General features: G+C 42.8%; 1 protein-coding gene across 6 annotated transcripts in view; it reads left to right on the forward strand.

Moving 5' to 3' along the window:
• The window catches only part of Depdc5 (DEP domain containing 5, GATOR1 subcomplex subunit), a 121,104-nt gene that overhangs the window by 77,556 nt on the left and 15,763 nt on the right, over positions 1-27,785 (forward strand). For 4 of the 6 annotated variants that reach the window (XM_059275664.1, XM_059275666.1, XM_059275669.1 and 1 more), the window contains exons 32-38: positions 7,196-7,301; positions 10,482-10,547; positions 17,089-17,240; positions 20,638-20,715; positions 21,363-21,495; positions 24,183-24,291; positions 26,262-26,489. In XM_059275664.1, the coding sequence (XP_059131647.1) occupies positions 7,196-7,301; positions 10,482-10,547; positions 17,089-17,240; positions 20,638-20,715; positions 21,363-21,495; positions 24,183-24,291; positions 26,262-26,489 (872 nt within the window). The remainder of the gene's footprint in view (positions 1-7,195; positions 7,302-10,481; positions 10,548-17,088; positions 17,241-20,637; positions 20,716-21,362; positions 21,496-24,182; positions 24,292-26,261; positions 26,490-27,785) is intronic. The other 2 variants (XM_059275667.1, XM_059275668.1) reach the window with 1 other exon arrangement.

Raw genomic sequence — 27,785 nt, forward strand, 5'->3', positions numbered from 1 at the left:
ATTACAGGGCTGGAGACAACTCAGTAGTTAAGAGCAGTGCTCATGGTGTCACCCAGCTGTCTGTAATTCCAGTTCCAAGGGTTCCAGCTGCTTCTTGTTACCTCTGTGGACACTGCACACACGGTGTACAGACTTACATGCAGGCAAACAGGTATACACATTAAATAAAACTAAACCTTTTTTTTTTAAGAAGACGTTTACATGACAAGTATGTGAAGCTAACACCTGGTGACTGTCACATAACAAAATAGTCCTGCAATTAGAAATTTGTAGTCTGGCTGGGCCTTTAATCCCAGCAATAAGGAGAGAGAGGCAGGCAGATTGAATTCAAGGCCGGCCTGGTCTACAGAGCTAGTTCTAGGACAGCCAGGGACACACAGAAAAATCCTGTCTCAAAAAAGAAAAAAAAAAGTAAAGTTGAGTGGGCAAGAAAGCATGAGGTATGTGGGTAAATACATTTGGAGACAGTGTGGAGCGCTGGAAGCCAGGCCACCCTTACATGGTCTCCTAGGGGAGGAATCGCCTGGTAGTCATTTGGTTTGGTTTTATTATAATGAAAAGTTTCGAACAGAAGACAAAGCATGGACTGACTAGACTACAGTCATCTAGTTTTCAGTGATCATCTGTTCTTGGCCACTCGTGTCTGATTTATATTCCACGGGTATTTATCTTTTATTTCTCAAACCCCAGACATTATACTCTTTTTATCTGTAATACTTCATAATGTGTCTCTGAAAATTTAGTCTTCTTTTTAAAATATACATACCAAACCAGGCTGGCAAAGTGGCTCCGTGTGTGAAAGTATTTGCCACCAAGACTGACAACCTGAGTTTGATCCCTGGGATCCACGTTGTGGCAGAAGAGAATTGACCCATGCAAGTTGTCCTCTGACTTCTACACTTGCGCTATGGCATGTGTGCTCCCCGATAAAAAGTGTAATTTAAAAAAAATTTAATCATAATACTGTAGTTTACCATAAAAATTACAATTTCTTAATATCATGAAATATATTTTTAGTGTCTTTGGTGAAAATGTGTATCTTAGGGTTACTATTGCTGTGATAAAACACCACGATAGAAAGCAACTTGGGGAGATTTATTTGGCTTATTCTTCCACATCACTGTTGATCATTAAAAGAAGTCAGGACAGAAACTCAAGCAGTGCAAGAGCTGATGCAGAGGCTATGGAGGGGTCCTGCTTACTGGCTTGCTCATCATGGCTTGCTCAGCCTGCTTTCTTACAGAACTCAAGACCACCAGCCCATGGATGGTACTACTCATAATGGGTTAGGCCCTCCTTCATCAGTCACTAATTAGGAAAATGCCCTACAGACTTGCCTACAGCCCTGTCTTATGGAGGCATTTTCTCAGTTGAGGTTCCTTCCTCTCAGATGACTCCAGTGTGTGTCAAGTTGGCATAAAACTATGCAGCACGATGTATTTTCAGAGATGAGTCCCATGCCTAGAATGGCTTGGTAGGTGAGTGCCAGGAGGTGGAGTCTGGGTGGGAAGGAAGGACTATGACAGAGCTGCAAACAAACAGCAGGTACCTGGGGTCTGCAGCTGGGAAGAGGAAAGGGGGCCAGTTGAGCTCTCCTGAGAGGGCGGGGTTCTTGTAGAGAAGTCCTCCCTGACTGCAGAAAAGAACGAGCAACATATGTTTCTGGGAGTGGTGTGAAGATGGGGGTAAAAAGATCTTATTTTAATTTGTCAGTGAGTCACTGTTTAGTATGCACCAATGAGCCTCTTTCTGCTCAGACTGGGAAAAGCAAGCCCTCTTGTGCTTGTAGCCTTCCCCAGTATGAACGATGAGACTTTCAGCTAACCCTGTGACAAGAGCCATGTCAGGGACCCAAGGCCTGTCTTTGCCCCAGATGACTGTTCCTGGCTGATGTGCTAGGTTTTTGGGAGGCAGAAGGTAGGTTGTAAGAGGTTACAGGAGCTAGACTTTTATATAATGTATATAAATATTACACAGAGCTTTTCGTTTGCTTTCCTTTTTTTCTTTGTTTGTTTTTCGAGACAGGGTTTCTTTGTATAGTCTTAGCTGTCCTGGAATTAGCTCTGTAAACTAGGCTGGCCTCAAACTCACAGAGATCCACCTGCCTCTGCCTTCCAAGTGCTGAGATTATAGGTGTGTGTAGATGAATTTCAATTGTAGACGAATTTCTAAATGGCCTTAGTAAATAAAAAAAAAAAAACCACGGAGCCAAATATAGGGGTGAGAAAGCCTTACAGAGATCAGGGAAATAGGGAAAGCTACCAGCCAACCTTACCTTACCAACTCTGCAGCTTCTAAAGAGAGTGATTTCCTGTCTATCCACATCTAATTGCCTTGCTGTTCTGCCATCTGATTTGCTCTCTGTCTAGCTACATCACTTCCACTTCCTGGCCAGCTCTGTCATTTCAGGTCTGTACAGGCCTCCAGACCACTATGGTTGGTACTGGGATTAAAGGCGTGTGTCAGCACACTTGGCTCTGTTCCCTAGTGTGGTCTTGAACACACAGAGCTCCTGCCTGCTAAGTGATAGGATTAAGGGTGTGTACTACCGCTGCCTGACTTCTTTGTTTACTTAAAATGGCTTGCTATTTCCTCTGCTCTCCAGGCAAACTTTATTTATTAAAGCACAAATAAAATATCACCACAGTTCAGCACAAATATCACCATAGGCGTGCACCACGACTGCCCAGCTTGTTTGCTTTATTTTTTCTTTCTACAGTACTAAGCAGATGCAGTTGTGTTTGTTGTGAAAACCAATGTTACAACAAGATGAGAAAGGGCTTTAGGGTTTTTGTCTTGCCATCTTCCTGTACTATTTCCTCCAGTTCCCTGCTAGTCTTTATCTATAGGCACATACCCTTGATCAGGCTCTTGTGCTGACGAACAGCTGTGGATTAGCCTGGGCAGCAGACGTTGATCTGCAGGCTTTTCTGCTTTTATTAGATTAGGATAACCCAATGTATCCAAATTGGAGTAAAAGCAGACAGACAGATGTTCTCATGTCCTTTGCAGGATGGCTCCATGCTAAAAGCAGGCTAACAGTGTGATAGTGCCCCATCCTACAAATATGTGAAAAGATGTTTGCCTACTTGTGTCTTGCTGTTAATGTAAGCTGACTTCTTCCTCCTGCCCTCCCTTTAAGGCCCACCAATCACCTATGGCGCAGCTTTTGTGTAGGATTGGCTGCTTCCCTCCTTTCTCAGGATACAGTGTGCCCTGAATATGTTCTCACATCTACATGTATTTGTTGTAGAAGGTTCTGAGCTATTAGACAGGAGCAGTCTCACCCAGATGCGAATACCTGTTCTTGATGTGGGATCTAGTGTCCACCTAGAAGGCAGTTCAGTAAATGTGGATGGTTATGTGCATATGAGGTAACTGACTCTTTCTTTCACCCACTGCCAGGGCCCTTTGCTGCAGCCATCAAGACATACATGCCAAAGAAAGTCCTATTGTATGTTTGTGGCTGTAACTCAGAAGAGAACTGAATGTAGAATGTATTGTAGTGTGGTAAGAGAAAGACGGTTTGATATTGGTGGACAAAGAAGAAAAGCTTTTCCTCTATAAATTATACCTTAGAATGTCCAAGTAGTTGGAGATTTTTTTCTTTCTAAAATATTCTTGCTAATAAATAACGGAAGGAGTGATAGTATATCTCTGTGTAGTCACTAAAGAATTAAAGGAGCTAGGAGTCATCAGCTGCAGCTAATAATATCAGCATGGACCCCCCAGATAGCAGTACACAGCACCACAGAAGAAGAATCCTTACCCCCAGTTGAACTTAAATCCAACTAAACTTTTAAGTGGTATTGCTTACAGTTCTTAGGAAGTACAGAACACGGAGAAGAAAACATGGAATAGTAAAGGAGTGGACTCAGCACATCTAGATTATGTACATTTGCGGGACAGATGAGCTACAAGGATAGGGAGAGAGAAGGAGTTTAGACCTTAAGAGGCACTTAAGAGATTACTTAGAACAAAACAGAGGCCTTCGTAGAATCTTGTTTTGGACACACAAATATTTTTTAAACAGTTGTAGAAATATTTGGTTGTGCTTATGTTTCTTTAAAAGTTATTTTCAGCCAAGCAGTAGTGGCACACGCCTTTAATCCTGCACTTGGGAGACAGAGGCAGGCAGATTTCTGAGTTCGAGGCCAGCCTGGTCTGCAGAGCGAGTTCCAGGACAGCCAGGGCTACACAGAAAAACTGTCTCGGGGAAGAAAAAAAAAAGTTATTTTCTTTTAGAGATACTGCTGTTACAGATAAAATGATACGTGAGTTTTGTTTCAAAGTAATTGGTGTGTGTGGACAGGGAGCTAGAGGAAACAAAATTGTCTCTGAGTGTGTCTTTTTGTTTTGTTTTTCAAGACAGGGTTTCTCTGTTTAGTCCTTTCTGTCCTGGAACTCATTTTGTAGACCAGGCTGGCCTTGAACTCTGCCTGCCTCTGCCTCCTGACTGCTAGGATTAAAGGCATGCATCACCACTGCCCGGCCTGAGTATGTAATTTTAGTGGCTGAATATGCAGGGGTCTCTGCATATTAATATAAATTGAACTCTTTGTTTTTGTGTATCTTTTATTTATATTTGATTATCTCACAGTCGGGTGACAAAAGTGGTAGAGCACTTGCTATAGTGGACGTGAGAGCATGGGTTTGATCTCTGCACACACACACACACACACACACACACACACACCACACACACACACACACACACACATACACACACACACACCACATACACACACACACACACACCACACACACACACACACATACACACACACACACACACACACACACACACACCACACAGTCAGAATATGAGAAATGTTACAGATTAGGTTACCAGGGAAACAGAACAAGATAGAATTTCATATATAAACTGTTTAAGGAGAGTTCTTGGGCTCAACATCTGTGGGAGGAAGTACTGTCACCTACCCAGTGACAGTCTCGGGCCCCACATGAGCACCGGAGCTAGATGGGACAGACCATTCACTGACTGTGGCTGTTCATCTTAGTCCAACCTGCTCTGCAGTTGGAGCTGTTCTCCCTGTAAATAGTGCTCCCAGCTGCTGAAGAAAATAGGCCAGAGCTAAGGATCTAGCTTTGAAGTATCCAGCAGCATCAATATAATTGGTCCTCCTTGTCTGTGGGTGATGTATTTGTGGATTCACCACCCACTGATCTAAAATTGAATCTAAGGCTGGCAAGATGGCTCAGTGGGTAAAGGCTCTTGCTGCCAAGCCTGATGACCTGCATTCCCCAGAGAACCAACTCTTGTAAGTTGTCCTCTAACTTTGATTTCTGTGGATGTTGAGCATAACACACCCAGCCCCAATAAATAAATGTAAAAAATTTTCTTTTAAATAAAGTCTGTACTAAATATATAGACTTTTCCTCATACCCCAAACAGTGCTGTGTAGTATTGTATCTCTGTTATAATAGAAGGATGGTTTGTTACAACAGTGATGAAGCACTTAAGACTGTAAGGGTCTTTTGAAACTTACCAAGTAATCCAGTGAGATCTGAAAGCAGTGCACAAGAGTTTACAGTGTATTTTTAGGGGAAAGAGGTATTGGAGAGTGACCACATGGCCTCGCACGTGCTCAGCAGGAATTTCACTACTGAACTTATTTCTAGCCCTTGCTTTTTGCTTTGGATATATATCTTAGGCTGGACTTGAACTCATGATCCTCCTGGCTTCCCTCATCTCTGGGATTATAGGTGTGTGCTACTATGACCCAATTTTTTTATCTTCCATATACTTTAAACCATCTTTATATTACTTATGATACACTAATTTTAGTTGGGGAAAAATTAGAAAATGAACACATAGCTGTGCATTAATATACATCGGAACTGAGATAAGATGACATAAGAAAATCTTGTCTTACTTTATGACTTGGGAAAGGAGGAAGTATAATTATGTTAGAAAAACTAACATAAATCTCTTTAAAGTATGTAGAACTAATACATATCCTTTTAGTTGATACTGCATGTTACTGCAGTGCTGATTTTCAGAATGTATTTTTGTGAGGTCTCACCCTGTTACCTAGACTGTCCTGAAGCTTCCTTGGCTCAAATGATCGTCTTGGTCAGTTTTTAAAAGAGCTAGGGCTGCAGGCACATGCCAGCCCACAATAATTTTTTTTGAATGTGTATGGGTGTTTTGCCTGCATGTATGTCTGTGTACCTCACGCATGCCTGGTACTCAAGGAGGCCAGAAGAGGGCTCTGGATCCCCTGGAACTGAAGTTAAGTCACCATGTGAGTGCTAGGAATCAAACCCACATCCTCTGGAAGAGCAGCCAGTACTCTTAATCACTGAGTCACCTCTCCAGCTGCTTAAACTAAGTTTTGGGTTTTTTCCATTTTAAGTTTTAGGGATTCAACCAAGGCCTTTTGCATGCTAAGCAAGTTAAAAAAAAATGGTTTAAAAAAGTCATGGGTTTTGTTATGAAATATTCATACATGTATCATCATATTCCCACCCCCTGCCCTGCACTCCTCCTTCCTCCCTCCCTCTTCCTCCCTAATTGTGGTCTTTATGCTTCTATGCCATGTACATATATGTATTTAAATCTGGATTCTACATATGCGTGGAAACATGGGATTTTGTTTTTCTTGAATGCTTGTTTTTTTATTTTTTGGTCTTTTTGAGGCAGGATGTCTAATATGCAGCTCTGGCTGTCCTGGATCTCTCTGTGTAGACCAGGCTGTCCTCAAACTCACAGAGATCCTCCTGGGATTAAAGGTGTGTGACACTACACCCTGCTTCTTGGAATGCTTTTTATTTTCTGTCACATTTATTTTGTAGAGGGGATGCACACATGGTACAGTGTGTGGGGAAGTCAGAGGTCAACTTACACAAGTTGGTTCTTTTCTTCCACTGTGTGTGTTCAGTGATCAAACTCAGGTTGTAGGTGTGGTGGCCAGCACCTTTACCCAGTGAGCCATCTCACCAGCCCTAGGATGTTCTTTGATTGGGCTGTTTTCTGATATACTATGGGAGACAAATGGCTGTTTAGGATGATTTAATAGTGTTAAGGGGGCCATGTAGGGCCTGAAGGAAAAGCAAGGCAGAAGCATATGTTTTGAAGGTGGAAACAGCTGTGCTGTCTTCATGTAGACTAACTTGGCTCTTCTCTAGACATCTTCCAGCAAGCTGCAGTCATGTATTTTCCTTCCTTCAGGTGCCTAGGCGAGCAGCAGGCAGCTGTGCATGGAAAAAGTTCCTCTCAGGCAGCTGAGAACAGCAGTGTTGCTATGACGCCCACCTATGTGGACAGCCCACGAAAGGTAAAGGTGGTTCACCAGCAGGGGACTGTTGCTGTGTGCTCTCAGGAGCCCAAATGAAGGCATGACATAGAGCCATGAATATAGAATCAATTGTGCCGAAGCTGCAGATAAATTCTATCACAAACCCTCGTAAAGTTCTCTCATCCCCTTCTTCCCCCCATGAAGGAGCCTTCCCCTTGATGGTAGTGGGTGGATTTCTCCTCAGGCGCAGCATGTCAATCACCCCCACACAACTCTCTTGGTCCAGGCTGAGATCTGAGCTGAGCTGTGGCATTTGCCATCTAGCTTCCCTTCTAGGTCACCACCACTCTGCCAGAGGGGAGTTGGAGTTCCTGAAGCACCACCCACACAAGCCTCCTGTTTGGGTTTGGTTTTGTTTTGTTTTTAAGACTCCTGAGAAATATTGGGAAAGAAAAATGCAAACAAAACTTTGAGACTTTAGGCCTCTCTACAGCATAACAAGTGTGACAGAATGGAAAAAAAAAATCCAAGTTAGGCTTTTTTGTCTCCTGGGAAGTTCAGACTCATCATTTTGTGTGGCAGGAGAAAGAGTCGGAGCACTTACTTTTCGTAGTTTTGGCATATTTTATATCTAACTTAGTATTTGTTAATTTTACTCGTAAAGTTTTCCATGTCATGTTTTAAAAATTTGTGGGGTTTTGTTTTTGTTTTGTTTTGTTTTTTTCCATTTTAAGTTTTAGGGATTCAACCAAGGCCTTTTGCATGCTAAGCAAGTACTCTACAACTGAACTAAACTCTCAATCCCTAAAACACGATGTTTAATGTAGCTGTGGGGGGCTGGAGAGATGGCTTAGTGGTTAGGAGCACTGACTACTCTTCCAGAGACCTGGGTTCAATTCCCAGCCCCAACATGGCAGCTCACAACTGTGTAACTCCAAGATCTGACACCCTCACATAGACATACATGCAGGCAAAACACCAATGTACATAAAATAAGAATAAATATAATGGGGGGTGGGAGGAGGGAGGACAGGGGAATCCGTGGTTGATATGTAAAACGAATAGAAAAATCTCTTAATTAAAAAAAAAAAGAGAAAAAAGAAAGTAGCTACGGGCTGGGGTTCTGGCTCAGAAGTGGAGTGTTCAGTTTACATACTCAAGGCCTTGGGTTTGATTCCCAATACTACATCGACACAGAAAGCTTGCTTAAAATGTAAATGGTTTCTCATTTTTAAGATAAATTTTAGCTGAGTGTTATAGGGCACGCCTTTAATGCCAGCACTCAGGAAACAGAGGCAAGCAGATCTCTGTGAGTTAGAGACCAGCCTGGAACAGAGTGAGTTCCAGGACAGCCAGGGCTACATAGAGACAGCTGTCTTGGGAGGAAAAAAATTTGCCAATTATATAGAATTTAATCTATAGCATGTAAAATTATAAATTATGCTAATGAGTTTCCTTATGGCAGTATTTGACTACAGGTCTGATTAATTACCTTGGTATAAATTACTAGAATTACATGCTAGGGATTAAAATATGAGAAAGGTACCAACCAAAGCTGTAGGAGACTGTGGACCAGAGATCAGCAACCCTGTGTGTGGATTTCAGGCTTCATGGACAAAATAAAGGTCCTGCATAAGTACTTCTATAACCATTTAAAATTATAAATTATAAAGCTATGGTTTGCTCATAGCCTGTGAGGATCAGGTGAGTGGCCAGATGTATTCTACAAGCTGTAGTTTGCTGACCTATGCTCAAAGGAATAGCTTTAGGTCCCAAGGAGAGTCTGTGTACAAAGGCTATATACAAAAAAAAAGTTCTTTTGCAGGGTTGATCTTGTTTCTGTGACATAGATCTCTCAGTATCATCAGTGCCTCAGCAGTCATATTCTGGGATGGACTAATGCCTTCCAGCCTTTTCCAACCTTTATACATTGTCATTTCTCAGGATTAGAGACGGTGCCAGCGACAAGGTGGACAGGTAGAGGACCGTAGAAGGTCGAGATGCACTAGAGGCCACACACTAGACTGCTGTCGGGATGCTCACTGTACTCTGACTTCTGAAAGCCATCGTGCTGGGTGTGCACTCCAGGGTTAGAGAGTTGGAAGCCAAAAGCCACGAGTTGTCCTGCTGGCACATCTGGAGGCAGTGCCTCTTAAGGAGTATGTGATGCATCTACACCTTCAGTCATGCCTCTCCAGGGTGTGCTCCTTGAGTTTACAGTGGCTGCTGGGAGGTACTGGCAATGGTGATACAATGAACACCCAAATATTTCCACTGTTGTACTTGTGGAACTGAAGGAGAGCAGAGACCTTGATCTGTTGCCACTCCTGCATTTCAGGGACAGCTGAAATTGAATTTGCTCTGAGATGTCTTGGTGTTCAGAGCAGCAGAGGGGAATGGGGGAGATTCATGTAAGAGCACGCTCCTGCATTGCAGCAATAATCATTCATGCACAGTAAAAAGGCTCTGAAGGATCAGAAGCTCTTTGAAATGTCCTATTGGTCATTTTTGCTTCAAATATATGGGCATTTATATCCAGCCATAAGTAGAGCGGGGTGATGGCTTCAGGAAGCCCACTGCATTAGTACTTATGGACCTGACTTTATATGTGTCTTAGTTTCTTGATTGTGTTCCCAAGCAGTAGAGGAGCAAGCACTGCTGCCTCTGCACCCTCCCCCCCATGCACATAGGATTAAGCAAGACTTTCTTTTCATTGATTCTTTGCTGCCACATTTAGTAACTAACAAACAGAAGAAATCTTAGGCTTCAGTGTCTCTCTCCCAGAGAGCTGTTGGTTACCCAGCCAAACTGAAGGACAAGATGTCACTGCTGCCTTTACCCTGCTGTTCCCAGCACTGCTCTGGGGCTGTTCCCTCTTCCTTGCCATAGGTCTGAAGGAAGTTAAAAGCATCCAAGCCATAGGTACACACAAGGAGCTTGGTGGTACCTTTCACCCACATAGATAGTATTCTGCTAATGGAGGTGTGATTTCTTGCTCGTGCTTTGCATTTGGATATTGTCTTTCTGGGATCCCTGTTCCACCCCCACCCCATTCCCTCATGTCCTGATTTTCTCCTTGCCTCTTTGTTTTCATTTATTTATTTACTTCTTTTTCGTCCCCCTCTCATCATTTTCTCATACACAATCCATTTCTTGGCTACCTTCACCTGCTGCTGCTGCTGCTGCTGCTGCTGCTGCTTCCTCCTCTTCTGACTTCAGGATGGGGCCTTCTTTATGGAGTTTGTCCGCAGCCCACGCACAGCATCATCTGCCTTCTACCCTCAGGTTAGTCCAAACCCCAGCCTCTGCATGCCCATCCCATTGGCACAAGCTGGCCTTCTGTTTACCTCTGAGCAGACGAAATTGGACTGAATCTGAGTTTGAGGGACAGCTGAAATTGAATTTGGCTCTGAGATGTCTTGGTGTTCAGAGCAGCAGAGGGGAATGGGGGAGATTCGTGTAAGAGCACAGCCTACCACACCAGTGCTGAGCCAGATGCTTTCCATTGCTACTTGTGTGGTTCACCTGATTGCTGTGAATCTCATTGTCACCAGCATTTGCCCTTTTAAATTTTATAAGCGTCATGAAATGTGTATATTTAAGGACTGAACACTTATTTTTCTCCTCCTGGTACAGCCAAGATAAATTTATAATAGTATGGCAGGAAGTGGTGGGGGAAAAAAAACAGCCAGCATTTATAAATAGGCCTGAGTTATGTCGTAGGCTAATGGTGTGTGGCCCTGGGCAGCTCACTTGCTTTCTGGACTTCACTTATTTGTCAAATGAAAGGTTTGGATGAGGTCATTGAGGGCCTTCCAGGCCATAAAATTCTTTACTTACCACATGCCTAACACATCATGTATTATCTCATTTCACCTTACAGCATAACCTATCAGTTAAATAAAAGTTTTATTCCAGTTTTGTAAGTGGAGAAATAAAGGACAAAGAAGTTGCTTTCTACAGCACAGAGTAGAACTGGGATTTACATTCATGACCCACAAGGCTTGACTCAAAACCCACTCTGTAATTAGCATTAGTAATTACTGTTTTGACTGGTCTTTGAAGGCAAATAGGGCTCCCTGCTGTTTATGGAGGTGTCTAAGTATTATATGAAATTGACTGTAGAGAACTAGTTACAGAGATCTGAGTGAACAAGGGTTATACAGAGTGGGTCTAGCTAAGGAGGATGGGCCTTGTGAGGTGGGAGAAGTTAAGAGTCCTTATTTAGTGGAAGTCAGAAAAGCAGCTCATCAAGCTCCCACTTTGCCAGTGTTCCATAAACATCATCTTTATAACAACCTATGAAGTATTATACCCATCTTCCAGATGAGAAAAATGAGACTTAAAGACACATTGGTGGCAAAAGGACACTATACTAATGAGTGGCTGACCCCCTATAATGTCTTCTGAACAGTACTGGGAGACTTAAGGTTTAGTTTACATTGGAGCCTTGGTTTTCTAAGAATGGACATTGCTACAACTGTCTGCAAACCTTACCTGTGAATCAAATAGCCATATGCAATCCCTTTTGGGACCTGAGTTCTCGACCAGGCATCTCTCATCTGAGTGTAGGAGGCATACTATATTTTGAATTAAAGCAGACTCAGGCTAATTTCTTTAGCCTTTTACTTTCTTTTTTCTTTTAAATATTTTTTTAGATTTATGTATTTTATTATTTTATGTGTATGAGTGTTTTGACTGAGTGTATATCTGTTCACCACATGCATGCCTGGAAGGAGGGCATTGGGCCCCCTGGAACTGGAGTTGTAGATGGTTGTAAGCCACCATGTGAATGCTGGCTTTAACCACTGAGCCAAATCTCCAGCCCGTGTGTTTTGTTTTTTTTTTTTTTTTTAACTTTTAATTTTATTTTATGTCTATGGGTGTTTTGCTTGTGTGTATGTCTGTGTACTACATGTGTGCCTGGTAGTCTTGAAGGCCAGAATCCCTCCCCTAGAACTAGAGTTACAGACAGTTGCGAACTGCATGTAGGAGATGGGAATAGAACCCAGATCCTTAGGAAGGACAGCAGGTGCTCTTAACCACTGAGCCATCTCTCCAGTCCCAAAGTCTTTTACCTGGGAATAAGAGACTCTTTATTGATGTTTTAGACTTATAATTTAATATAAGAAAAGTCAGCAGAGTTGAAATAGAGATCAATGGTCTATTTTGTGTGGTGGAATTTACCTATAAAACAAAGGTGGACAAGTTCCTACAACTGGAAACAGTAAACAGGGCAGTTCCATCGAGAGTTGCATATGAATGAATGTTTGTCTCTCCTGGTGTTGTAAAATTTTTGTATTAAGCCAGGTATGGCGTCTTACACGTGAAGCAGAGGCAGATGGATCTCCTGTGAGTTTGAGGCAGCCTGGTCTATAGAGCGAGTTCTAGAGTAGCCAGAGTTATATAGTGAGACCCTGTCTCAAAAAACAAGCAACAACAAAAAAGACATATAAGTTAAAAATTCAACTCTTGGGCTGGAAAGATGGCTCAGTGGTTAAGAGCACTAACTGCTCTTCCAGAAGACCCAGGTTCAATTCCCAGCACCCACATGGCAACTCACACCTGTCTGTAACTCTAGTTTCAGAGGATCCAGCACCTCTCACACATACACCAATGAATATAAAATAAAAATAAATTATATATTTTTTAAAAATTCAACTCTTACTGGAGGCACTAAGGGATCTTTCTGTATGTATACACAATTAAATTGCATACCCTTGTTATAAAATTAATGTAAAACACATTTTACGTTAATTTTCTAACGTACAGTGGAGAGAGGTCTACTTTCAGATCTTGGCTTCAGTGCTATACCAAGGAGGTGTTTTAGTACTGACTATGCTTTAGAACCTAGTTCTTCGTTATATGAGGAACTAGCAATTTAATTTAATAGTTATTTAAAATGGTGTTATTTTGAATATATTATTTAAATAATAAATGTTTTCAACAAATTATAAGGGAAAGAAATAATGAACACATTTCTGATTATAGTGCAAGCAGGTTTTTTGTCAGTCATTAAAAACAATAGAAATTACCTATACGTTTAGAAATTAACACACTTCTAATCTTGCATATGTAAACGAACAGCATGATGCTGGGTAAGTGGTCAGTATATGGTCAGCATCAGCCATTATTAGAATTAGTATAATTGACCCTCTACGTCCACCCACAATCAATCAACTATGGATCAAAAATATTGGGGATAAAAAATTATGTCTATCCTGAACGTATACAGACCTTTTTCCTTCAGCTAATTCTTTACAGAGTAGTGTAACAGTTGCTCTCATAGCTGTTCTGTGTATTAGGTATTATAAGTCATTTGGAGGTTATTTAAACTCATGCACTTGTGTCCAGCCTGCAGCCTGTGGGCTGCATGTGCTGCAGGACAGCTGTGAATACAAAACCAATACAAAATCATAAACCTGAAACACTAGGAGATTTTTAAATTTTTTAAATTCTGTGCTTTGTTTTGTAGCTAGACTATGTGATTCTAGAGTGTGACTTTGAGAATGACAGTGTTGTGTTGAAAGTCAGAAAGTTCAGAATGTGAACTATGGAGGATGATGTGCATAGGCTATATGCAAATACTGTGCCATTTAAAAGACTTGATCATCCATGGGATTTGTTTGGTTTAGTTTTGGTTTTGGTTTTTCAAAACAAGGTTTCTCTGTGTAGCCCTGGCTGACTTTGAACTCACTCTGTAGACCAGGCTGGCTTCAAACTCAGAGATCCTCCTGTCTCTGCCTTCCAAGTGTTGGGATTAAAGGTATGTGCCACCACTGCCCAGCTATTCATGAGATTTTATTTTTTGGGGGTAATGGTATCTTGGCACCAAAGAGTAACTGTTAGTATTGAAGCTGAATTATATCAATTTAGTGCATATTTGTTTAATACTCTTTGGTAATTTCATATATGAATATAGTATATTTAGATCATAGCCATTTGCCCTCCCCTTCCTCCTAAATCTCCCTTACAACATGTCAAAGTCTTTTTTTTTAAATAAACCACCAACCCCAATTAGTGCTTCCTCCCTGCCCACATAAAATGTGCCTAGATGAGGGAAATTAAAGAAAAGAAAAGGCAACATAGGGTAAGACCCTGTAAAGCAGGTAAAACTTTGTACTAAATTCAGCTTTAAGCTTCCGGTAGCCAAAGAAGTATGGGAAACATTTTTCTAAGACTCAGAGTGGTTGAACAAAAATGGCAGATAAAGTTTTCAGGAAAACATGCTTTTTCTGGTATTACAATCTGAGCAAAATGTGCATCTGTGAAAGATAGACTATATGTAATACAGAACAAGAGTCAGGCAACCATGTGGCAAACCTGGCCCACCATTTTGCTTTTGTAAATAAAGTTTTATTGGGAAAGAGCTATGCCTCCTCCTACCCTTCCCTCTTCCTTTTTCTTTTCTTTTTTTAAACTTTCTTTTATTTTTTATTTTTTAAGACATGGTCTGACATAGCCTACCTAGTCTGGTCTGGAACTTACCATGTAGCTGATGATGGTATTGACCCGCTGTCTCTTCCTCCTGAGTGATGGGATTATATGTGTTCACCACCATGCCCAGCTCTTTTTGTTTCTTTGTTTTCTAAGGTTGGTTGGTTGGTTTTAGTTTTTTGTTCACATATGTCTGCTTCAGTATTCTTGTGAAGGGTTGAATAGTTGAAACAGAGATGTAGCTCACAAAACCCAATGTGCTTAATATCTGGAAGATGTTTGTGAACTCCTGATTTAGGGATGACTCTTTAGCCACACCTCTGCTCCCCAAATCATATAAATTTGTAGCAGCATCCCTCAGGCTGGGGAGTGATTTTCAGGGTACTTACGTGAGAAACAACCCTACTAAAGGGACCTAGAAAGCAGGCCCTGTGAGCTACTCTTGTGTGTTAAGTGCTGAGCCCAATTTCCCTTAATTAACTTGCTCTGATTTAATGTTAGAGCATGGTACCTATTCCTAAGCCTTAGTGGTTGTGCACAGATTATTGCAGGCTACCTCTTGCTGTACTTCCTCTGGGTGTTTATGTTGCCCATGGAAGCCTATATGGTTGGCTTTTTCTTGTGTTGTTTTTGTTTTGCCTTGCTTTTTAAATCATTGAGCCTTGCAGTGGGAAAGCACAGTGGTTCTTCTAGAGCCAGGGCATATTTTTTTTTTTTTATCTCCTGGGACAGCTGGTAATATCTAGAAACATTTTGACACATCTGTGGCTAGTATTACCGGCATCTAACATGGGAGTGGGGCTGCTGCTCACCATCCTACAGTGCACAGGCCACACTATGACAAAGACTCATTTGATCCCAAGTGACAGTAGTGCTGAGATGACAAGCCCTATTTTAGAAATAGCAATATTTACATCATCTAACATTATCTGATAAGAGAAGCCTCTGTCTGGAGGAAGTATTCAAGAACTGTAAGTTAAGGCTTTTATTCTTTTTTAGAAGTACTCTGAAAGGTGCAGTCATTCTCTGTAAACATTTGGTCTGGGATGTAACCTTTACTGGCTGCTGCAGGGATTTTAGGTGAGCGGGCATAGTCCTGCACTTGAGGACCCTTAGAGGAAATGAGACAGGTAAACTACTTTCGTGAGCAGTTTCCTTAGCAGGCTCAGTGAAGTCTGCCACTTGGGGGCTGGTGTGGGGCTAATCGGGAAACAGTGAGGAATCAGCATTTCAAGGTGAAGTAACCATTGAGGTGGTGGATTTTAGCCAGTGAGGTAAGGAACCACGGGACAACAGAACTCAGTACTATGCAAATAAGATTGTTTGATTGGAAGGGTAGACTTGGTGAATGGTTGGTGTTGTCACATATGTCTGTCACAAGTCAGACATATGTTCTGTAGCGTTCACAGTGTAGTGGCACACAGAGCGATAGGGTAGCAAGGTTGGAGCTTTTCTTTAGAAAGATGCAAATGGGAATGGCTCACAGGTGGTTTTCAGGAGAAGGGCTGCATTTGCAGGGCCACTCTGGACCCTGTCCGGCCTCCTCAGATGGAGGGGAACATGACCTAATGCATGTGAATTTCCCGAGGGAGGCCAGAGGACTAGGCCTCTCAGGATGAAGCTAGAGGAGAGAACTTGCAGGTGCCTCTGAGGTTTGAACCTGGGCTGTCAGAAAGCTGAATGTGCCACTGACAGATATAGGAACGGAGGACTGGGGTGGGAAGGCTGAGTCGTGGTAGATGGGACGTCCCTCCTGGGATGCCAACCCATTTGTGTTTCCCAGATGTCTTTCTTCCTTCTCTCAGTCTCCTCGGGGATGATTTTGACTTCAGTGTTTGGCTTTTCTTTTCTTTTTTTTTTTTTTTTTTTTTTTTTAGACAGGATCTCACTGTATAGTTTTGGCTGACCAGGAACTATCTTATGTAGACTAGGCAGGCCTCAAACTCACAGAGATCCACCTGCCTCCAAATGCTGGGATTAAAGGGGTACACTACTTTGCCCAGCCTTCTGTGCTCTTTTTATGGGAATTTCCTCTGATGTCAGCCCTGTGGTTTGAGTCTAGTACTGAAGTGATTGCTTTGGTTTTAGGATTATTGTGATTGCCTGGCCTCTGTCTGCCTTGGTTTAGAGGATGTAAGTCCTTAATTTCTGTGACAAGGTAGTGCACCCAGGACTGAGTGTGGTCTCTAGACTCCTTTGGCTCTTCCAGCAGGGACCAATGGGGACTAAGAATGGGAGGAATGGAACGAACCATATGTGTAAGTAGCTTTAATGTATGTGCATGAATATCTATATAATGCCTGTTGACTTAATAAACCAGGATAGTTTATTTACTCTTTCCTTTTGGTTCATTTTGGATCCATGTACTAATTTTTTTACCCTTTTGCAGGCATCTATGGACCAAACAGCTGCTCTGGTGCTGGATGGTGCCAGTTTGGGGATCAGCACATGCCAGTCCATGGATAGAGGTAGCAACCAGACCTTTGGGAACTCCCAGAACATAGGAGAACAGGCCTTTCCCGCTGCAAACTCTGACTGCAGGTGAGCTTCAGAATGACTAAGCTGATGCTCCTGTTGGGTGGGGAAAGTTCAACCAAGGGCATAGTACTTGGGAGTCCAAAGCTCTGGGTCACGTTCTAACTACTACACATCACATGTGGGACCCTGAGGGAGTCAGTCCTCATAGCCAAGTGACAAGGTGGAGGATCTATGTTCTCTCAGAGATGTATCACACGTGATGTCAGTCCTGGTCATGGTGGTGCCCATGGCATTATGCTTTGCACAAGGTGATATGCAGTCAGTAAGGAAATGCAGTAACAGTGGATGAGTCACACACTGCGGGTAAATGAGGCCTTTCTTTTCCTATTCCTAAGAATCCAAAGGAGAAGGGTACTGCCTATGCCTCAGTTGCTTAGTAAGTGTCCCAGCTTTTTTGTTTGTTTTAAGTCAGGGTCTCTTTATTATAACTTAAAACAGTTCTAGGACAGCCAGAGCTGTTCTAGAACTCACTATGTAGACCAGGCTGGCCTAAAACTCACAAAAGATCTACCTGCCTCTGTCTCCAAAGAGCCGCTGGAACTAAAGGCATATGCCACAGTGCCTAGCTGTGTCCCAGCTTTTTTTTTTTTTTTTTGGTTTTTCAAGACAGGGTTTCTCTGTATAGTTTTGGTGCCTGTCCTGGATCTCGCTCTGTAGACCACACTGGCTTCGAACTCACAGAGATCCGCCTGGCTCTGCCTCCCGAGTGCTGGGATTAAAGGCGTGCGACATGACCGCGCAGCTTTGTATCCCAGCTTTTTAAAAGCATAAGGTAGAGTTGATGAGATGGCCAGTGTATAAAGAGACTTGCCATGCAAGCCTGACGACTTAAACTTGATCCTGGAACCCATGCCAGGAAAGTACTCCACAAAATTGCCCCCTGACCTACACACACACACACTGATAGTTTTTAAAGGTAAAAGTATTTTTTTAATTTTTAATCAGGATCCAGGCATGGTGTGCACACCTTCAGTCTCAGCACTTAAAAGGCAGAGGCATGTGGATCTCTGAGTTCAAAGGCCACCTAGTCTACAGAGTGAGTTTCAGGACAGCCTGGGCTACACAGAGAAACTCTTATCTCGAAACGCTCTCCCACCCCCCAAATTTTTTCTTCAGTCAGGGTTTAGGGATGTACCTCATTTGGTAGAGTACTTGCCTAGCACACAGGAAGCTCTGAGTTCCAGCCCTTATGCTTTCTTATACACGTAGCTGTAACCCCTGTGCTTGTCAGATAAAAACAGGAGGAGCAGAGGTTCAAGATCATTCTTGGCTACATAGTGCATTTGAGGTCAGCATGGGATGTATGAGACTTGTCTCAAGAGAAAAAACGACCCCCATAATTGTACGTGTTTATGGGGTATGTGCCCTGGGTTTTGATGCCATTGTCAGTTTTGAGAATCTTTCTTTCTTGGCTATGGATGGCAGTTCTACTTAACCTGTTCTTCCTGCCTCACTGTATTGACTGAGCAGACTTAGCTATGTGCTCTGAGAAACATGACATGTACACCCCTTTCCCTGGGAGCAGCTGGTGCTCTTGGCTCCTCACTAGCTGGTCCCTGTCGGCAGTCCCTGACGTTCCTTATGCCATAAGCTCTGTACTGGTTTTGCCTCCACTGCATCCACCACTGAGTGTTCATTTGGACTAGTAGAGGCGATGCTTGTTCAGTGCTAACTTTTCTGCTCTGACTTCTCTCAGGCCCAAGTCCTCACCATACCTGGCTGGCTTTTGGTCCTAGCCGTGGAGGAGAGTGGGGGGCTGCTCAGTGTTTAAGAGGAAAGTACATCCATGTGCTTCCTCATTGCTCAGGAGGGTAGAGAGGCAGGGTTTTTTTGTTGTTGTTGTTGTTTTTTGTTTTTCTGCTTTTGGAAGAAAGAGGAACTGGAATGTAGGCTAGAGGTAAGAAGACCAAAAATGCTGTAGTAAGCCAAAGCAGGACGCCTGACTGACAGTGACGCAATGTGCATCCCATTTCACGATAGGGAACTTAGTAGCTAGCAGTGGGTACAGCTGCACTGGGAAAAGCCGAGTCCTCTGCCTTTGAAGGTGTTAGCTTAGGCCTTCTCTTGACTACACACTTGAGCTCAGATTCAGGATTAGAAAGAAATTCTCTCCAAAGGTTTTGAAGGCTCTTTCCTACCCTGAGATTCTGGTTTTAGGTTTTTGTGCTAGGGATTAACACAGGGCTTGAGATTCTGAAATGATGCATTGAGACCTGAAACCCCTCCCAAAATAGGCACTCAGAGGACTGTGGGATAGAAGAAAGGGAAAAGTTTGAGGAGTTTCTGATTGAGACCCAGAACTAAGTAGTTTGGTGTTGGGGAAGAGGGGCCCTCAGCTGCTGAGCAGACTCTTTTTCTTCTAGATCTCCCCACCCCCATCTATGAAATAGGTCTTTCCATGTAGCCTAAGTTGATCTCAAACTCATGATCCTCCCAACTCAGCCTCTGGAGTGCTGGGATTATAGCCAAGTGCCACCACAGCTGACTTAAGCCTGTTTTAAGCACTGTCACACCTTCAAGGCAGAACTTGGGCAGCAGATGGTAGGAAGAGCGGGACTTTGGAATGTGACTCCCTTGATTGAAATCTGGATTCCGATGCTTCCCAGCTCTTGCACCTTCACCAGTTCATTTAGCTTTAGTGTTGGCTGCCATTGTAGGCACCACGTGTATCAGTCTCGTGCCTTGGTTAACCCCCAACTATCCTGAAAGACATGAACAACACTGTTCCTGTTTTCAGATAAAGAAATAAAGACCAAGAAAATCTAGGTGTCCTACAGCTGGTTAGTGATGATTCCAGGGTTCTTTCCTGTAAGCTCTCACCTAAATTATCACACAGCACTCTTTGATTGGCCAAGGTTAAGTAACGTGTGAGAGGCCATCAGGCAAAATCAGAGCAGCTAAGTCTTCTAGGAAACATAATTATTAATGGTGCTAGAGATGTGTCTCTGTCATGCTCTTCAGAGAACGTTAGCTGAGTCCCAGCACCCACATTGTGTGCCTCACAACTGCCAGTTTCAGGGAATCCAAAGCCTTCCTCTGACTGTCACAGGAAGAATATAAATAAAAGAATAAAAATGAAAGAGAAATGTGATTGAGAAGGAGATGCTTTTTAAGGGTGCTGTGTTTAGATACAAAATCACTTTGCCTTTAAAAATGTGTATACATACTTTGGAAATAGGAATACATTGTGAACTAGCCTCAGGATGTAACTGTCCAGAATTTTCCTGACTATCTTCAGTTTCAATATTGTCCTGGTGTCTGGCTCCAGAAGAAGCAGAGATTATGTGGTCTGGTGTCGCTTAGAGGAGGAACACTTGTTCACCACGCATGAGGTCTTGGTTTCAGCCCACAGCACTGAAACAAAAACCTACTCTTGGCTGTGTTATACTTTGTATTACAGCTCTCAGCAGCATGTAGCAAGCTCTCTGACATCATCCTCTACCCTGGTGGAGATTCTGGAAGCCATGAAGCATCCCTCGTAAGTGACTAGGCACATTTATGAAGCAAAAGCAGACTATCCCTGAGGGAAGGCTTGCCATGGTGGTGTGGGTGGGTAGATTTATACCTTACTCTGCTGCTTACCAGCTGTGAGATGTGGGCAAGTTACCTGACCTCCCTGAGCCTCTGCCACCTCGTTTATACAATGAGATTTTTAAATTATGTTTTATGTACTGACTCGTGGGGAGCTAGAGAGCATGCATGTGTCTGGGCTGTTGTACACAGTTATAGATGGAAGTCAGAGGACAGCTTGCAGGAGTTGATCCTCTCCTTCCAAATGAATTTAATCCTCTAGAAATTGAATTTAAGTCGTCAGGTTTGGTGGCAGGCACCTTTATGTACTGAGCATCTTTCGAGTCCTTACCATGTGTTTCTACACACATGGTAATGAAATGATTAAATTCTTTTGTGAAGTATCTGGTATAATGCCTGACAGATAATGTATTTTCTAAATGTCCCTTCTTCTCTCAGTTCTTTTTTTCCTGTCATCGGGATTTCCCTCAGGAGTTATGTGGAGAATCCTCCCTTCAGACAGTACATGCTCTGGTGGAGAACCCTCACTTCTCATCTTTTCTTTTTCCTTATTGCCACTGGACACATGTTTCCTGCTCGCTCATTGGAATTCAGGACAGGAGTCCAGCTGCTCTCTGAACAGAAGGGCCTGTCACCGTGCTGCTTCATCAGTGCTGAGGTGGTACACTGGCTGATGAACAATGTGGAGGGGGTCCAGACACAGGCGATGGCCATTGACATCATGCAGGTGAGACAGCAAGGAGGGCTCGTCTGCTCAGGTCGTTGTGATCAGGGTCTGTCACAGAAGTAGTCACCCGTGACAGTAAAGAGATTTGCAAGTTGGGGTGAGGACCTGTTTTTAACTGATGGGAGGTCTATCGGGAACTGATGAAAGGACAGGTCTTCCTTTGAAAGATACTTTGAAGACCTTAGGGTTAGAAGTGGTCACACAAGCCCCCAACAGCACTGAGGAAGTGGCGGCAGGAGGATGATAAGTTAGAAGCCATCCTATTCTACATAGAGAGACCTTGTCTTAGAAATGCATAAAGAGGCTGTGCGTGCGTGCGTGCGTGCGGTGTGGTGTGTGCCACAAGTATGCAGATGCCAGAAGAGGGCATCACGTCACCTGGAATTAGGATTGCAGGTGGTTGTGAACTGCCATGTGGGTTCTGGAATTCAAACCCAGGTCTTCTGCAAGAGCAGCCTTTACCGCTGAGCCATCTCTCCAGAACCATTATCTGTTTTTCTTTATACTTGTTTTTTTTTTCCTGAAGATTTATTTTGTATTTGTGTGTGTGTGTCTGTCTGTCTGTCTTTCTGCCTGTCTGTAGGCAGATGTATGCAGGTACTCACAGAGGCCTGAAGAAGGTATCAGATCACCTGGAGCTAGAGTTGTAACACATGGTTGTAAGCAACCTGACATGGGTGCTGAGGCGGAATGTGGGTCTCTGCGAGGGCTCTTAAGCACCGAGCCTTCTCTTCAGCCCATTGCCTCCACCTCCCCAAACACTGGATTGCAGGGGTGTGCACCACACCTAGTCATAAAGACTGCCTTCTGAATGGGGCAAGGTAGTCTCTATATATAGTTTTTGGTTTTTTTTTTTTTTTTTTGGTTTTTCGAGACAGGGTTTCTCTGTGTAGCTTTGCGCCTTTCCTGGAACTCACTTGGTAGCCCAGGCTGGCCTCGAACTCACAGAGATCCACCTGGCTCTGCCTCCCGAGTGCTGGGATTAAAGGCATGCGCCACCACCGCCCGGCTTTTGTTTTTTTAATATAAAATATTTTATATGTATGTTTGTGTACTACATGTGCACCTAGTGTCTACAGACCAGAAGAGGAAGTCAGATCTCCTGCAACTGGACCAGGCTGGCCTCAGACTCACAGAGATCCACCTGCCTCTGCCTCTTGAGTGCTGGGATTAAAGTTGTGTGCCACCACCGCCCGGCTCACTTAACCATTCTTAACCACTGAGCCATCTGTCTCTCCAGCCCCTCCCTTTGTAGATTTAATTCATATTTCTCTAAATATTTTTTTACCTTTATTGCCCATTTGCATTTCATTTTTTGAGAATTCTCTGTTTTATTAGTCCATTTATTGATGGGGTTGTTTATTATTTGTTGTGGTCTATTTTTATTTTTTGTCTTTTGTTCTTTTCAAAGTGTAGACATTAATTCTCAGTCAGATGTGTAACTAGCAAAGGTTTTCTTCCATCTGTGCAGGCTGTCTCTTCACTAACTGCCCCTCTGCTGTGCAGAAGCTTTCTTGTTTACTTTGTCGTTTCAGGAAATCCTCACCTATACCTAGATCTTAGGTATTTTCCCTGCCCTTTCCTCTAGAGGTTCAGAATTCCAAGTCTTATATTAAAGTTCTTGATCCATTAGGAGTTGAGTTTTGTGCAGTGTGAGATAGGAATCTAGTTTCATTCTTCTACATGAGGAGATACAATTTTCCTAGCACTATTGTTGAAGACTGTCTTCAGTGAGGGTTTTTGTTTTTGTTTTTCCATCTTTGCAAAAATCAGGGGGGCTATAACTGCTTGCGTTTATATCTGGCCCCTTTATTGTATTCTACTGATATGTTTGGGGTTTTGTTTCTTTGTTTTTGTTTTTGATTTTTGTGCCAGCGAGGTATTGTAGTATAACTTGAAGGTATGGTGATCTCTCCAGCATTATTCTTTTTTGTTTGTTTGTTTTGTTTTGTTTGTTTTGTTTTGCTTTGCTTTGTTTTCCGAGACAAGGTTTCCCTGTGTAGCTTTGCGCCTTTCCTGGAACTCACTCTGTAGCCCAGGCTGGCCTCGAACTCACAGAGATCCGCCTGGCTCTGCCTCCCAAGTGCTGGAATTAAAGGCGTGTGCCACCACCGCCCCGCCATATTAATTCTTATAATCCATAAGCATAGGATTAAAATCCATAAAAAGAATTTGGTTACACCTTTCCTTTTCTGTTTCATGGAATAGTTTAAGAAGCACTGGTGGGGGGTGAAAAGCAGCAGCAGCATTGGTATTAATTCTTCAAAGGTCTGGTAGATCATCAGTGAACCAAGATGACCTTGAAGCCCTCATTCTCCTGTCTCCACCTTCCCAGTGGGATTACAGGGCTGTGTGCCACAACTAGTTTACCTTACGGGATTTTGGGAGACATTACCTCAAATGAAGAGAATTATACTGCCTAACCGATTGTTATATTTATTGAAGTTAGATGGTTTTCTACTTGGGAGTTTTTCTTTACTTTCTATATGTTTGAAATGTTAGATGAACTACATATACTTTATAACTTAGAACAGGTTCATTTTCACATAGCACATTCTAATGGGGGCCAAAGGTATGATCTCAGTTCTTACTGAGATCACTAACTACCTTGACTGCTACGCACAAGTAAGAGATGCCTCTTTGAGATGTCACCTGCAGTAATTTCAAGTTTTCGTTGTCTCTCCTAGAAAATGCTGGAAGAGCAGCTCATAACACATGCATCTGGTGAAGCCTGGCGGACCTTCATCTATGGCTTCTATTTCTACAAGATAGTAATGGACAAAGAGCCCGATCGAGGTCAGAGCCAAAGCACATGCAGTCACCACAGGGGCGAGTACTTTTCCTAATCTTTCACATCACAGTGCATCTTGAGCTCCATGTTTGGCTTTGTTTTCTAAGTTGACACTCTGTTAACTTTTTTTTGCATTTGTACATTTTTAAGTATAACTGAATGACAATGTTGTTTTTTTAAAAGATTTATTTAGCTATTTTTAAGAGAGAGAGAGAGTGAGTGCACGCGCATGTGACCAGAGGTGTTGGATCTTCCTGGAGCTGGAGTTATAGACAGTTATAAGGCATCTGATTTGGGTGCTGGAAAGCAAACTGGAGTCTTCTGCGAGAGCAGCATAGCATGCACTCTTAACCACACAACCACCTCTCTAGTCCAGACAATGTCCTTTTCAGCTACTGTGTTTTTATTGAGGACAGTGTTGGTGGAAGATAAACCAGAACAAGGCCAAGGTACCTGGTTCAGAATTTTCTATGGGTCATATTTTGGTGCCTTAACTCCCACTCTGCCTCCATCCTGCTTAGTTGGTTCTGATGATAATGTGATGGGCTCCAATAGTACTTTATACTTACTGGGTTTTCAGGTCCCACATACTCCTTCAAGACGACTACCAAGTTTTCCAAGACATGTTTTAAATAAAGTCACTCTTTGGTATCAGAGGAGGATTAGCTCAAGGAACCCATCTCCTCTGAGATACAAAAACAAAAACAAAAACAAACAAACAAAACCCACAATATTTAAGGCCTATACATAAAATGGCATGGTTTCACATATAACCTGTTTACACTCTCTTGTATTATTTTTAATGATTTATTTTTCTCTGTGTGTGTGTGTGTGTGTGTGTGTGTGTGTGTGTGTGTTTATGTGTGTACCCCATGTGTGTGTAGGTGCCAGCAGAGACCAAAAGATGGTGTTGGATCTCCTGGAGCTAGAGTTATAGACAGTTGTGAGCCACCATGTGGTTGCTAGGAACTGAACCCAGGTCCTCTGCAAGAACAGCCAGTGCTCTTAACCACTAAGCCATCTCTCTAGCCCCTTCCCTTACATTCTTTAAGTCATCCCTAAATTATTTATAATAACTGATAATAAAGTACTGCTGTATTGTACTATATTGTTCAAGAAACAAGAAAATTTTTGATCATATTCAGTATAAATACTCTCCTGCCCCCCTGACCCAAATATTTTCATCTATGTGATCAAATCTGTAGATGTATATATAGCTCATGAATTCAGGGAGCTAACTGCCTGTGTTTGTCTGTTTATTGTGGTTCTGAAATGGAACAACCCAAGGCTTGTGCACATTAGACAAACACTCTGCTACTTAGCAACACTTTAAGCCCACCCCTTTTTTATGAAAAAAGGGAATTCATTGGGAAACAATTTATAACATAATTTCTGGCTTGTGTAGCTCTGGAGGCACCAGGTAGTCAGACCAGCTTCCATAGTGTATGAATTTCAGATGTGTGGGGACTGGTTGGAAGTGACTCCCACATTGTGTAAATCACTTCTTCACCTCTGGGTCCATATGTGATATGGTATAGTTGGTGCCATTCACTGTGTGCTGTTGTTAATATAGTATCTATTTTACCTTCTAATAGAAAACAGGAAAAACGCGTAACATTTTATGTCCTGTAATTATTATAAAACTGATAAGATTTTTAAAATTGAATTAAAGCTTATATAACATAAAATTAGCCTACATAACAAAAGCCATTCACAGTATTGTGCAACCACCACCTCTTTCTTTCTTGTTAGCTTTACTGCCCAACTCCTCCCTTTCTAAACACTCCCTATACAAGCACTTGTAGGCTTTGTGTTTCTAAAACTGTCTTGTGTGGAGATATGTAATCCATAGGCTTTTACACTGGGCTCCTTTCACTTAGCATAATGTTTATGGTCTATCTGTATTGTACCATTCATCAGTCAGAAAAGCAACATTGTGACAAGGGATCCTTTACTTCCCCCTGCTTTTTACCAGTGCCTATGCAGCAGCCCACTGCCCCCTGGCACACAGCAGGAGTGGATGACTTTGCCAGCTTCCAGCGCAAGTGGTTTGAGGTGGCCTTTGTGGCAGAAGAGCTTGTGCACTCTGAGATTCCTGCCTTCCTCCTGCCCTGGCTACCCAGCCGGCCAGCCTCTTATGCAAGCAGGCACAGCTCCTTCAGCCGAAGTTTTGGAGGACGGAGCCAGGCAGCTGCACTGTTAGGTAAGCTCTTGACCTAGTTGGAGTCTCGGAATAGCAGGTGGCTGGGGAAGGGTGGTCACTAGCCTTCTAGCGTGTATAAGGCCCTACTTAGAACCACAAGAAAATTGTTTGTTTGTTTGAGAGAGGGTCTTACTGTGTGGTCCTGGCTGGCCTGCAGTAAACAAAGTCCACTTGTCTCTGCTTGATTTAAAACAGAGGCTCTTAACCTGTGGGCCTTGACCCCTTTCACGGGGGTCACCTAAGACCACTGGAAAATGCAGATATTTACATTACGATTCATAACAGTAGCAGCATCACGGTTATGAAGTAAGAACAAAAATAATTTATGGGGGGGGGGAGGTCACCACAACATGAAAGACTATATTAAAGGCTCTCGGCATTAGGAAGGTTGAGGACCACTGGTTTAAAGCCATGCACCACCATGCCTAGCAAGAAAAAAATGTTTCTAAGTAAAAACGAGTAAGATACCTTATGACTGGGTGTAGTGGGCTCCATTTTAATCCTAGGACTTGGGAAGCAGAGGCAGGAGGATCTCTGTGAGTTCAAGGATAGCCAGGATTACATAGAGAGACCCTATCTCAAAACACCAAAAAGAGAAAAAAAGATAATCTCTTTCTGGCCAGATGTGGTTGGTGGTACAGATCAGTAATTCTAGCACTTGAGAGGCAGAAGCAGAGCAGGGATTGTGTGTTTGAGGCCAATCCAGGCTGCATTGTAAGGCCCTGTCTCAAAAAACTAACCAATTTATTTCCTAAATAAATAAACAGGAAAAAAGACCTAAGATGACTTACAGAAGAGAAAGACCTGAGTTTCACTACTGCCTGTGATTCAGTTGGGTGTTTGTTTGTTTGTTTTACTGTTGTTTGGGGTGGCTTTTTGTTCGCTTGTTCCTTTTTTAAAACCCGTGAGTCTCATTTGGAAGTAGTGGCAGAAAGCTGTTTTGAATGCCTAATGTTGATATATGGACCTTTGGCTTGGCCTGTGGTGGCTCCCACTTCCCCACCCTTATCCTATGTCACTGAGCTGGGATGCTACAGAGGCATCTTAGAGTCTTGCAGAAACAGTACCACATGCCTTCCACGCATGCTTATGCACATTCTTCTGAGGCTTACCCTGACAGTCTGTTAGATCTTGGAGTCAGGAGAGACTGTTGCATTCTTCTATCCAAACCGACCCCTAAACTTTTTCCAAAGCATTCCTGATGAATATGGAGCCAGCTTCTTTTTAAAAACTTCCTTCAATGTGGCACTCACTGTTGAGACTTGCTCCATTGTGAGGCAGCTCTAGTTGTGAGGG

This window comes from Peromyscus eremicus, chromosome 10 (assembly GCF_949786415.1).
Source record: "Peromyscus eremicus chromosome 10, PerEre_H2_v1, whole genome shotgun sequence".
Classification (NCBI taxonomy): Eukaryota; Metazoa; Chordata; class Mammalia; order Rodentia; family Cricetidae; genus Peromyscus; species Peromyscus eremicus.